This window comes from Pseudorasbora parva, chromosome 6, assembly GCF_024679245.1.
Source record: "Pseudorasbora parva isolate DD20220531a chromosome 6, ASM2467924v1, whole genome shotgun sequence".
Classification (NCBI taxonomy): Eukaryota; Metazoa; Chordata; class Actinopteri; order Cypriniformes; family Gobionidae; genus Pseudorasbora; species Pseudorasbora parva.
The window spans coordinates 19,889,302-19,901,661 of NC_090177.1; the positions used below are offsets into that span (position 1 = coordinate 19,889,302).

General features: G+C 38.1%; 1 protein-coding gene across 1 annotated transcript; it reads left to right on the forward strand.

The window, feature by feature from the left end:
* The first annotated feature begins 30 nt into the window (after positions 1–30).
* On the forward strand, positions 31–12,306 carry phf8 (PHD finger protein 8). The gene is made up of 22 exons (XM_067446053.1): positions 31–354; positions 1,318–1,650; positions 1,759–1,844; positions 2,187–2,307; positions 2,531–2,691; positions 2,802–2,943; positions 3,163–3,349; positions 3,500–3,662; positions 3,808–3,895; positions 3,984–4,090; positions 4,187–4,278; positions 4,793–4,882; positions 4,966–5,271; positions 5,900–5,991; positions 6,081–6,247; positions 6,336–6,421; positions 6,503–6,621; positions 6,750–7,066; positions 7,179–7,274; positions 7,352–7,461; positions 9,386–9,767; positions 9,851–12,306. The coding sequence occupies exons 2-22, from the start codon at positions 1,553–1,555 to the stop codon at positions 9,937–9,939; spliced, it is 3,099 nt and encodes a 1,032-aa protein (XP_067302154.1). The 5' UTR covers positions 31–354; positions 1,318–1,552; the 3' UTR covers positions 9,940–12,306.
* The last annotated feature ends 54 nt before the right edge of the window (positions 12,307–12,360 follow it).

A 12,360-nucleotide genomic window follows, 5' to 3' on the forward strand; every position in this document is an offset into this window, starting at 1 on the left:
CTGAAGTCTCTGCCGTCCGAAGGAAGACCGACATGAGAAGCAACTTTATTGTTCCCTCTCCCGCAGACAGTGGTCGCTGCACGGGCGGATTGGGATGGATTTATAGCACGGGGAATCGCTGCGTTATGAATTTCATAAGATCTTTGCTTCTCAGTTGTGGACTGTATTCTTTCGCAATCTTGCCAGATTTGTTTACTCACTCTCCTCTGTTAAATACGTAAGAACGGAAGAAGTGTACGGTTTTGAGAGCATCTTGTTGTTGGTAAAACAGGCCTCTCAAGCCTCCAATTTTCCTAAAATTTCGTCCGGCATGGTGCGCTCGGCCCACGGGACACTCGCGGCATTTCACACCCGGTAAGACCCGATAGCGCCCTTCGATACTCAGCGCGCTGCAACAAGCCCTTTTGTGTTTTTCTATGGACCAAATAATCCTAATCCAATGTTTCATAATTTGGCTACATTTGATGTTAAATTAGTGAGTTTGCTCAGTAACGTATCGTTGTTGCATTGTAAACACAACGATTCACATAGCTAGGTGTTGACGAGCATGCTATGTTATTAGCAGCTAAGCTAGCTACCAGCTCGTATGTTTCAACAGATTGTTTTCTGCTACCACAGAGCGCGTTTCTAAATCAAAATTCAAAACATTTATTTTTTCATTTAGAAATCTAGGGGACAATATTACATTCATTTGCATTGCAAATAATGGCTTTCATACTTACCATTCGCATTGTCCAGTGCAACTTAGCTTTATCTGCTACTCTGCGACTTAACAAGCAATACAAAGATGAATAGTTAGTGTTTATTAGTTTGCTATTTATTTGATTATTAATTAAATTTAAATGTCGCTTTGATAAATGTGCAGTTTTTACAACTATGATGCATAAAATGTAAAATGTGCATTAAAGTGTTATAACGCTAATCCCATGCAACCTTCTGTAAATGAACAACAGTGCCAGATAGGCTAGGGACATGCGTTTTAGGGATACTATTTAAAATCCTACACAATTTGATCATGCACTATGATGTATTTTGTGCTGTTTGTCTTCATTGTATAAAGGCTTGTTTGACAATGAATTGAAACTTGCTTATATCGAGCCTGTTAACCATAATAAAGGCAGCAGGTGCATTGATGTCATATTATAGCCAACCAGATGAATTGTTTAACCGCAGACTGAAGCCAGAGTTTATTAAATGGAGTTACATTTGAGTTTATTATGTAGAGTACTCTTACATTTTCTATGCAGTTTGGGTATAGATTATAAGAATGATATGTCTTCATTTTTCTCAGCAAATTGTTTTTTACTCTTTCAACAGGCGCCGAACCATGGTAAACACCTAGCGCCCAGTTCGACTGCAGTGGTCTACGATTGACTAAGAGCTGTTGTCACTGAATACAAGTCTTTACAGCACTGCAAGCTTATTGGTGAACCACTCTGAAGTGAAGCTGACTCTCCACAGAGGCAACTAAGTGAACGGTGGTGCCAAAAGACAAGCAGTACCATACTATTGAAGACTTTTTTTATACTGATATTCGGCCAGGGACTTAAGAATGGCATCTGTTCCCGTGTACTGCCTGTGTCGTCTCCCTTACGATGTCACCCGGTTCATGATTGAGTGTGATGTTTGTCAGGACTGGTTTCATGGCAGGTGAGGTTGCATTTAGTTAATTACAACTTAAATCACCCTTTTTTTCCCCTGATTTATATGATGTAATTTGTTTGCCATTGTAATATTTTACTATTTATGCTTCTGTAGTTGTGTTGGAGTGGAAGAGGACAAAGCGGCAGAAATTGACCTGTATCACTGCCCTAACTGTCAGGTGACACATGGACCCTCTGTCAGTAAGTGTGGCAAACGACACAAAATCTGCAAACATTGGCAAAAGTTATTTTCAAAGTCGTCAGAGTGGGACTTTGTCCACCACATAAATTAAAAAAGGATTAATGTTGTGCACGGATAAATCATTTAAAATAAACACAGCAATATTCCATACATTTTTTATTTCAAGGTTACTTTAATTGGTGTTTTGTTGACTTGTGATAAAATAATAAAGCTCAGCTAGTAATAAAAATAGACAGCAGGACCTTCATTGTGGAACACTGAAAATTCAATTTTAAAACATTTAGCTCAGAATGAACTGGCAAACCTATAAGCTTGCATGATTATATCTGCTTCTCTTTCAGTGCGCAAACGACGGGGGGCTCTTAAGCACGCTGATGCTGGTGTGGGGAGAGAATCTGGACGACCTGTGAAGACGGGTAGTGCACAGTTTGTCAGGGAGCTACGTAGCCGCACTTTTCCCAGGTATGATGAATTCATGTGGCCGCTGAGTTACAGGACACTTATTGCTAGGTCAAAATTAGGCCACTAGGTGACTCTGCTTTCTAAACCCAGATTAATTTAGCTCTGATCAGACTTAAAGCGATGATTCATACCACTCATCTTGGGTTAGCAGTCTGTAGTGTTATTGGATTTAAAAAAAAAATGCAGTGATGAGTGCTGATATTTTTACATTTTTGTATTTAAGTGCTGATGAAGTCCTGCTGAAGCCAACCGGGGCTCAGCTCACCGTTGAGTTTTTAGAGGAGCGTTCCTTCAGCGTCCCAGTTTTGGTCCTCAGAAAAGATGGCCTGGGCATGAATCTGCCCCCGTCGTCCTTTTCTGTAACAGATGTAGAGCATTATATTGGTAAATAAATAACTCCAATCACATCTGCCATTCCGTGCTAAGCTTCCAGGCGTATGTTTGAGAAAAGTCATGCTTGGGTATGAATATAACGTCTTACAATTGTGTCATAGGAGCTGACAAGGAAATTGATGTGATTGATGTCAACCGCCAAGCAGACCTGAAGATGAAACTGGGAGACTTCGTGGAGTACTATAACAGTCCAAACAGAGACCGAGTGCTCAATGTCATCAGCTTAGAGTTCTCAGACACCAGGTGATTTTTTTTGGGGGATGTGCCACTTTTAATCTGAATGTGTATGGCTGTAGCCACGGTGCTTTGAAGCCTAAAATATATGTATATTTACTTTCAAACGACAACGAAAGAAAAGATTTGTTGCTATTTCCGAATTTAAAGATTTTAAAGTCATCTTTTCCTAGCGTATTTATCTGTTTAAAGTGTCTTTAAAGTTACAGTTTTTGTGTCGGTTCTTAGGTTGTCAAATCTGGTGGAGACACCAAAGATCGTAAGGAAGCTGTCATGGGTGGAGAATCTCTGGCCTGAGGAGTCTGTCTTTGAGAGGCCTAATGTGCAGAAGTACTGCCTGATGGGAGTGAAGGACAGTTACACAGACTTTCACATTGACTTTGGGGGAACCTCTGTGTGGTACCACGTACTCCGGGTCAGTTATTCTATAAATTGTACGCAGTACATTATCTGTGGAGACGGTCTCTGTATTTGAGAGGAGTAACTGCATTTCATTATTCTAGAAAGTATCGGGCTTTGTCTTCCAGACAAAATAGGTCTTATATGTTTGTTTTTATACATGCAGGGTGAGAAGATCTTTTACCTCATTCGTCCCACTGCTGCTAACCTGTCCCTTTTTGAGTGCTGGAGTTCATCCTCCAATCAGAATGAGCTGTTCTTTGGGGACCAGGTAGACATGTGCTACAAATGTTCAGTTAAGCAAGGAAACACCCTCTTCATCCCAACAGGTACAATGTGTGTTTCTGCCACTAGTAATAATCACTGGGATTTTTTTCAATGTAATACATATTTTAATTAACTTTTTCTTGACTGAGAAACTACATTTAGATCAATAACGTTGATTCCTTCTTTGTGTCTTAATTGTTTGCTCAGGATGGATTCATGCTGTTTTGACACCTGTGGACTGTTTGGCATTTGGGGGAAATTTTCTACACAGCCTAAACATTGACATGCAGCTTCGGTGAGATGATGCATCTGTTCAACTCCTTACGCTAAGCAGTAGTGCACTGGGCTTTCTCATTGGTCAATTTTCCCTTTCTTTTCATAAGAGCGTACGAGATAGAAAAGCGTCTGAGCACAGCAGACTTATTCAGGTTTCCAAACTTTGAAACGGTGTGCTGGTATGTTGGCAAGCATCTGCTCGACACCTTCCGAGGTGAGGCTTCTCCTCATAATGCAAATGGCTGTTTTCTTTACTGCTTATGTTTGTTTTTTATCACTTTCATGTACTTTAATTTTTCATCCACTTAAGGTCTGAGAGAAAATCGACGACATCCTGCCACTTATTTGGTCCACGGAGCCAAAGCTCTCAATAACGCTTTCCGCGGCTGGACACGGAAGGAAGTATGTTTATTTATATTACATATGTCAAGTACAAAGAAACAGTCAATCAGTTCAACCATGAATCAATGCAAACTCTTTCAGTTTGTTGATTCAAAATTGTAGTTCAATAATTAATTAGGATCATCACTCTAAAATGTTCACTAAAGACCCTGTGTGAATATATAAATATTGCTTATAATTGAAGCCTAGCCTACAAATGAAAATAATGCAATAAAATAAAAACTGTGTTTTCATTTAGTTAAAAAGCAAACGGAAGCCCAGAATTTCCTGTATTATAGTTGTAATCTTTATTAATTTTTTCCAGTGTATTTTCATTGGGTGTTTGGCTGAAATTGTTTCTTCATAATGCTAAAAACAAACTCTTATCATATCTTTCATATAGCCCTGAATTGGATTCTAAATTGATGTAAAATTTAAAATATTTTTTTTACCATTATTTTCTACCATGGTAAACCATTTCATTGCAATTATGTGAGATGACAAAAGCTTATATTGTTTATTTTGTGATATTCAGTCCCTGGCTGATCATGAACATGAGATACCGGAGACCATAAAGATCCAGCAGCTAGTTAAGGACCTGGCTAAGGAGATACGCCTAGTTGAGGTGAGAGGGGCTCTGTCCCAGATTTTCAATGAAAAAAGTAGTGATTTATGTCTTGCTTCTGAATTTTGTGTCTCTTTTTGCAGGATATCTTCCAGCAGAACATTGGCAGGAGTGGGACACCCTTTGGTGGCTCTCAGGGTCTTCCCAGTCCTCACCCCAAAGCTCCATTGAACACATCCTTCCCTTTTAGCCAGCACCCAGGTAAAAAGAGAGGTCCCAAGCTGAAGGATGGATTTGGAGGAGTGGGCATAGGCCCTTCTGGAGCTAAAAAGAAGAGCCAAAAAGGCAAAGAGATAAAGACAGAAGCCGGAGAGCTGGACCTACTCGAGATTCATACTAAACATACGCTCAAGAAGTTCCAGCCAGGGTGCAAAGTCAAAAAGAGCAAGGTAAGCAAAGTACAATTCAAAACTTTGGAGTCAGCAAGAATTTTTAGTTTGGAGGGTGGGGTGTGGAAAAGTAATCATTTTTTCAGCAAAGATGCATAAAATAATTATATTTCCTATTGTTCTTTTGAACTTATGTTCATCAAAGAATCTGAAAAAAATATTACTTTTCACAAGAACATTTGAATATTATTTTGATATTAGTCGCATTGATTTGTTTGGGATCATGTGACACTGAAGTCTGGAGGAATGGCAGCTGAAAATTCAGCTTTGCATCACAGGAATAAAAAACAAAACATAGATGTATACAAACATTTTAATTTTAATGTTTTACTGTAATTTGGAAATGCAGCATTGTTATGCATAAGACTTCTTTCAAAAACATTTTAAAAAAAAACTTACTTATGTCAAACTTTTGAACAGTAGTTTAATAACCATAATACTTTGTATTGTATATCATCTGTTTAATAAATAATAAATGATTTCAGATTTTTTACTTTATAAATAAAACTAAACAGATTTAAGATGATTTCTTTTGCAGTTTAAATCAAAATTATCTTTACAAAAATAATGCTGAAATGTTGTTCTTATTAAATATATCATTGTAAAGAATATAATTTTGGCTCTTCAGCTTGAGCTGCCTGATGACTGTCTAGATGACTTCGAAGAGAAGATCAACAAGAGCAAGCTCAAGCTTGTGCTGACTAATGGAAAAATACAAGGGTAAAACAGTTTTCTTCACCCGTTTCCATGACATGAGTAATTTTAACCTTATGAGAGATGACACCCTTATTTTTCATACCTCCTCTTAGGAAGAAAAGTCGTGCTGGCAGTGCAAATGGAGCCGGGAGTTCACTTCAACATTTCCAGCCCCACATGGCTACTTTGTCTGACTTTGATTCAGAAGATGAGCTTCAGATTGATGAAACCCCTCCACCTCGCCGTAGACCATCTCTACCAAGCAAGAAGAAATTAGCTGGTAAAAGATTTCTCACATTTGTTTTAATGTTTAACTAATAAAGTTGTCCTTGTTACAAGCAAATACTTGGCTCAATGATCTCATTTAGGTCTACCAAGGAAACTACCTCGGGCCAAACCATGCAGCGACCCCCACAGAATCCGTGAGCCAGGAGAAGTGGACTTTGATATTGAGGTATGCAAGTCTTTTAGACAAGTTTTAGATTCATCTCTAGATGTCTGCTTGTCACTGGTTTTGTATTTTCTTGTTAAATAGGAAGATTACACCACAGATGAAGAGATGCTTACAGTGCAAGGTGTGAAAGGTGGAGCAGGTGGGATTTTAGACTTGCTGAAGGCAAGCAAACAGGTGGCGGGTCTCGATTCTGTACTGAGGTACTTCATACGCGCACTTTATATACTGCATGCTTTCTGTAAGCATTCATTATTATTCTTTATGTTGGAGTGAAAACTGTAGATGTATGTTTTTATATTCTTTCGCCTATTCTCTTCATGTTCTCAAGCGAGGAAGCACCAGCCTCCCCCAGCACCCGTGATGCTATCCAGGGCATGCTCTCAATGGCCAACCCTCCATCTTCCTCATCTTCCTCCTCCTCCTCCTCTCCTCTGTCTCTCTCCGGAGGTGGTGAGATGCTGGGGCTTTTAAAGGAGAAAGGGGGGAGAGCTGGGTGGATAAGTGGAGTCAAGAAGAGCGAGAAGAAGTCCACCATTCAGAGGCCAGGGAAACGGCCCATCAAGCGTCCAGCACGGCACCTCAGTGATGAAGAAAGTTTGGATGAACAGGAGACCCTGGGTACCTGTTTTAAAGATTCTGATTATGGTGAGCTCACAGGTTCTTGAACATTTACATCAGGGTTGTTAATATGCATAGCAGAGGTAATACTGCGAACCAGAGTGATTCTGTTTAAAAGAGACTTTCTACTCTTCTACAGTGTATCCGTCACTAGAATCTGATGAGGAGGATCACATAAGCAAGTCCAAAATGAAAAGAAAGCGAAACTGGGATGATACGCCCTGGAGTCCTAAAGGTAACAGCATGAAAATAATTTTTATGTAGCATTTTATTTCAAACATTTCTTAACATCATTTCTTTACACTTCCTCAGCCCGTGTGACCCCTACACTGCCCAAGCAGGAGCGACCGGTAAGAGAGGGTGCCAGGGTGGCATCTGTAGAAACTGGGCTTGCAGCTGCTGCTGCCAAACTGGCACAACAGGTGAGCTTCTGTTCCACACTATGCCAGAACCTACAATTGCGTTGAATGAGTACCTTTATTAGGAGTGTAAGAAAATATTGATACACGTGAGTATTGAGATATTGTTTGGCGATACTGTATTCTCAAAAACCCTGTATTGATATTTATATATTTATTTATTTACATCTAAGATTCGTGGCTTTGTGTTCGAATTAAACCACAGACCATATACAACCCAACCGCTAGATGGCAGTGTTATCTCAGAATGTAACTGACGCGGTGCCAGAGAAGCGCAAGGTGAATGTGTGTGCATTAGCAAACCTCACAAGACGATATAATTATTCCGCTCCTGTGGTTTACAGAGCTGAAGTGTGGATTCATTTTGGCTTCAGCTACAATAAAGCCACTAAGGAAATCGACAAGAGTCATTTTGTTTCCAAAATAGGCCAAGATAAAATCCGGTACTCTGGGAAACATTGAATCGGCGAGCGCGCTTAACATCCAGACATTGCTAAGAAGCGTTTGGATAGAATATAGCACACTTTCCTCTCAGTAACAAAATAAACACCCTCCAAAACTGACAGCAGTGGCAGTAGAACGAAAGCATACACCAGCTCTGCAGTTCAGTAGCCTACTTTGAAATGGCACTTTGTACAATAGACTGCGTTGAAGAAAACAGCTTTACAGTATTAAATATAAAACAGTCATTCCGTCATGGAATTAATGAACTATCCAATTTCTGTTGCTAAATAGTTTAGAAATGAAAAACTGCTATACTGTGAACCTTTAAAACATCTACACATGAATCCTGCACTTTACTATTTCCTTTTACTTAGATTGCACAAAATAGTGATTAGTGATATAAATAATACTGTATTAATTAAATAAACTATGAACTACTGTTCGAAATTTTGGGGTCAGTAAAATATTTTATGTTTTTGAAAAAAGTCTCATGCTCACCAAGGCTGCATTTATTAGAATGTATTTGTTAAATGTTATTACAATATAAAGGTACATTATGAAATTTGGCCCTATAGTGGTTTTTAAAAAACTGCATGCATTTTGTAGAAGAACATTGTTTTGGTTGTGCTTTGGCTCTGTGACTGGAGACTATGACTCTTTACAATAGATAACACTTTACATTGAACTCTGTTCTAGAGCTACATGTGGCAGTTTATCTTAAATTATCTAATTAAATTATTATTAAATTATCTTTTTTAAATTAAAAACGCCATCTCTGCGTCAGTTTTATGGGCAGTTATGGCCTAATGGTCAAAGGTCCAGTGTGTGGATTTTAGCGGCATCTAGTGGTGAGATTGTGAAATACAATCACTGAACGCTCACCCCTCCCTTCCAAAGCAATAGAGAAGCTGCGGGGGCCGACACAGGACAAAAATGTAATCGTTATCGAGAGCAGAGAGAAGTAGAGAAGTTTCCCATTTAGGGTTACTGTAGAAACATGACGCAAAATGGCGATTTCACTATAAGGGGACCCGCTGTGTATATAGCTAGAAATGGCTCATTCAAAGGTAAGACAAACATAACGGTACATTTATGTAAGGTCTTTGTACTCCACTGAAAACATAGCTATATGCATTTCAGCCAGTAGAGCCTCATGAGTAGTACACACCGCACCTTTAAGAGTCGAACTTGTAAACCGAAGGTCACGGGTCCAATTATCAATACCAGCAGGAAAAATCTAAGGTACCCTTGAGTAAGGCACCTAACTTCCAATCACTTCCCTTTATTCCAGTCTTTAGTGTCATATTATCCTTCAGAAATCATTGTAATATGCTAATTTGGTGCTCAAAAATAATTTATCATAAACATTTTTTTTTTTAAATTGGGAAGTTTTTTTCTCCAGGATTCTTTCAATAGAAAGTTCACAGGATTTGAAAAAAGGAACAGCATTTGAAATTGTAATCTTTTGTTGCTTTAATACCAGGAACAGCAGAAAACCATAACCAAGAGAAGATACACCAAGAAGAAGGTCCCTCAAGAGAAAGTACATTCAGCAGCTGCCCAACTCCAGCGTCAGCCTGACTCTGCACCCGTGTCTCCTCCTCTGCCCTCTGAGCCTCCTGTGGACTGCATAGTTGAAGAGAGGAGAGTGGAGGTGTACTCTGCCAGCCTGCTGGACCACGAGTACACTGCTGGACCAGGCCCGTTCAGCCCTGGGGGTCCGAGAGGAAGTGGTGCCATGGCCCCTGGCGTGTTCCTGACTTCAAGACGCACCTCTCTCTCTCCCCAAAACAGCAGCAGCTACTCTCCCTCTGCCCCCTCACCCGGAGGTCTAGCTACTCCAACATCAGCAGGAGTGTGTCAAGGTATCTTGAATAACAGCTTAGTACCTTTAACGGCGATAAGCTGGAAATCACACTGAAATGTTATCTCTTCTTCTTTCTCGCAGGGAAACGTCCAAAGAAAGGACTTGCCACAGCCAAACAGAGACTGGGAAAGATTCTGAAAATACATCGAAACGGCAAGCTTCTCCTGTAGATTGATAATGTGGAGAAGAGACTACAGGGAACAATAGAGGTGGAGAAAACAAATAAGGATGAGAGGACCTGAAGGATTTTGGAGTTAAATTATGTGACTGTTTTATGGTTCTGCTTGCCTGGTTTAATTTGCTTCATCTGGGCGAAAAGTGACAAGAATGGTAACTTGCTGTGAGAAAATTTGAAGTGAAATCTGTTTAGCATGGTGTTTTAGAATAGAAATCCTATTTGAAAAGCAAATAGAACTAAACAGACGGATACATTAAACTACTATTAATGGATACCAGTGAGTGACTGTATTGCTATATTGCTATTTTTTTCCAACATTTTCAGTGCTCCACCTCTGAAAATTAGCTGCATACATGTACACTCCACCCAAACCCTCTTTGTTTCATAGTTGATTTTTAGTTTTAACTTTGTATATTTTTAAGGGGAAAAATTTGGATTTCTAAGAAGCACTTGATGTTAGATCAAATTGCCTAAAGCCATTGCAAACAGGATTGTTCAGAAGATCTATTACTGGTTTATTTGAAAATTCAACTTCCTAAAATTAGGATCCCGATTTATTGTTTGGTCTGAATTGTCCCATGGATGAGAGGAGATCTAATTCTTCAGTCAACAGCTCAGCAATTTATAAACGTCACACATTCTCATTGCTATTTGTCCCAGTCTAATCTCCCCATAAAGCCATGCGTATTATTTGTTTACATGCTTCATTTAGTGTGTGTCCATATCAAATTGTTTTATACCATAGAAGGCAATTTGTTCGTAATTGCTGTAGATGTAGTAACGTCTCTTTGCTTGTTAAGTAATGTTTTTACCGTAGTGTACTAACACATTTTTATCAGCAAATGTATTTTAGATGTGTATATATTTTATATAAGTTTGTCTTGTTTTGTTTGTTTGTTTTCCATTCAGCATGGGCAGTATAATGTTCTGCCACCATTTGGCCATGGTTGTCTTATTGGCCTTCTCCTCTATAGTACAGCGCAGAGTTTAACTGTAGGGTTGAGTTCAGTGGTACACGTTTTAGTAATTGTAAAGAACACGGAAATTGATTTTAGAGCAGTTTGAGATCTGATGGGTGATTCTGTAGGTTCAGTGTATATATTTGGTGTTTTATTTTATTATCTTCTGTTTTCTCGAAAGAATGAAATTGCATTGAAATCTTTCTTGACACACTTTGTACAAATATACTTAAATGTTTTGAGTTGTTTAGTCAGTTTTATTTGTATAGAATAATTATGCTGTTATTTTTAATTGATGCTTATGATATTAGCAATGTGATAAAGTTAATGTATTCTATTGCTATGTCAATGTTATTGTTCATTTTATTCCCTCCCCCCACTTATCAGTAATATTAATTAATGTCAATATACTTTAGTTTTGCTTTTTTATATATATAAATACTCAATTCTAGAAGTTAAATATAAAATTTTCTTGTAATTTTATGTAATGGCAACAATATTTTTTTAGTCTTCTCCTTTGACCATTATGTCCATAGCACCAAAAATATTGATAAATCAGTGGGCCAGTGTAAATATTATTTTACTGTATTGTTTTTCTGAAAATGTCACAAATCTTTACCCTGCCGAACTGTCATCAAGCCATCCGAATGTGATTAGAAACCTGAACATGAAATAACAAGGTTGTTAGAATATCCTGGTTAAATGATTTTTTTAAAAGTCTTTTTCAAATTATTCTGAATTTTAAAAGGATATTTCTGGAATATTTTGAGTTTTTTGTACATTTGTTTGATTTGACTACTCCTTCACATCATCTCTGAATGTACACTCATATTTTTACTAAACATCTGTGCCTTCATTAACGTCCCAAACATAGCAACCTCACTTACTGAAGCTTTTGATACGAGTTTTAGTTTAATGGCAACTATTGTCTACTGAGACACTATTCAGGATCTCTGGAAATTGACAGTGAAAAACAGGAATGATGTGAAGCAAGCTGCACAACAAAGGAAGTGTTCAAAAACCTCAAAATATGCGAGGACTGACTTTTAAAGATGTTTTTATTCAGACTTACATTTAATTAAGTTATTCTCTTCTTTATCATCTTGAGTTAATTGTTTGAAATTTAGGATTTATTTATCCATTAACCATTTTGTTGTATGTTAAAGTTCATTTTGAACAATTCATGTTGATCACACAGTTCCTCTCAGGGTTTATTTTGTATCTAATATCATTTTGATAGAAGCAGTCACATTCAGGACCACTTAAAAACCAAGTCAAATTTCAACCCATTTAATATTTATAATTGGACGTTGTCTTTTGCTATTGTCACCACCTTTGGTTTTTGAAACGGCTTGAGCATTTTTTTCCAAATGACCTCTATTAAAAGATATTTTTGAAAATTGTTTGCATTTTTTTTCCAATCTTCATTCTGTCGCGTGCATAGTGGGTCAACT

Bases quoted from the DNA above. Each gene is read 5' to 3' on its own strand.
- phf8 (XM_067446053.1), top strand. From the start codon at position 1,553: ATGGCATCTGTTCCCGTGTACTGCCTGTGTCGTCTCCCTTACGATGTC. The intron at 6,622-6,749 runs GTACTTCATACG...CATGTTCTCAAG, and splicing joins GGTCTCGATTCTGTACTGAG to CGAGGAAGCACCAGCCTCCC. The intron at 9,768-9,850 runs GTATCTTGAATA...TCTTTCTCGCAG, and splicing joins ATCAGCAGGAGTGTGTCAAG to GGAAACGTCCAAAGAAAGGA.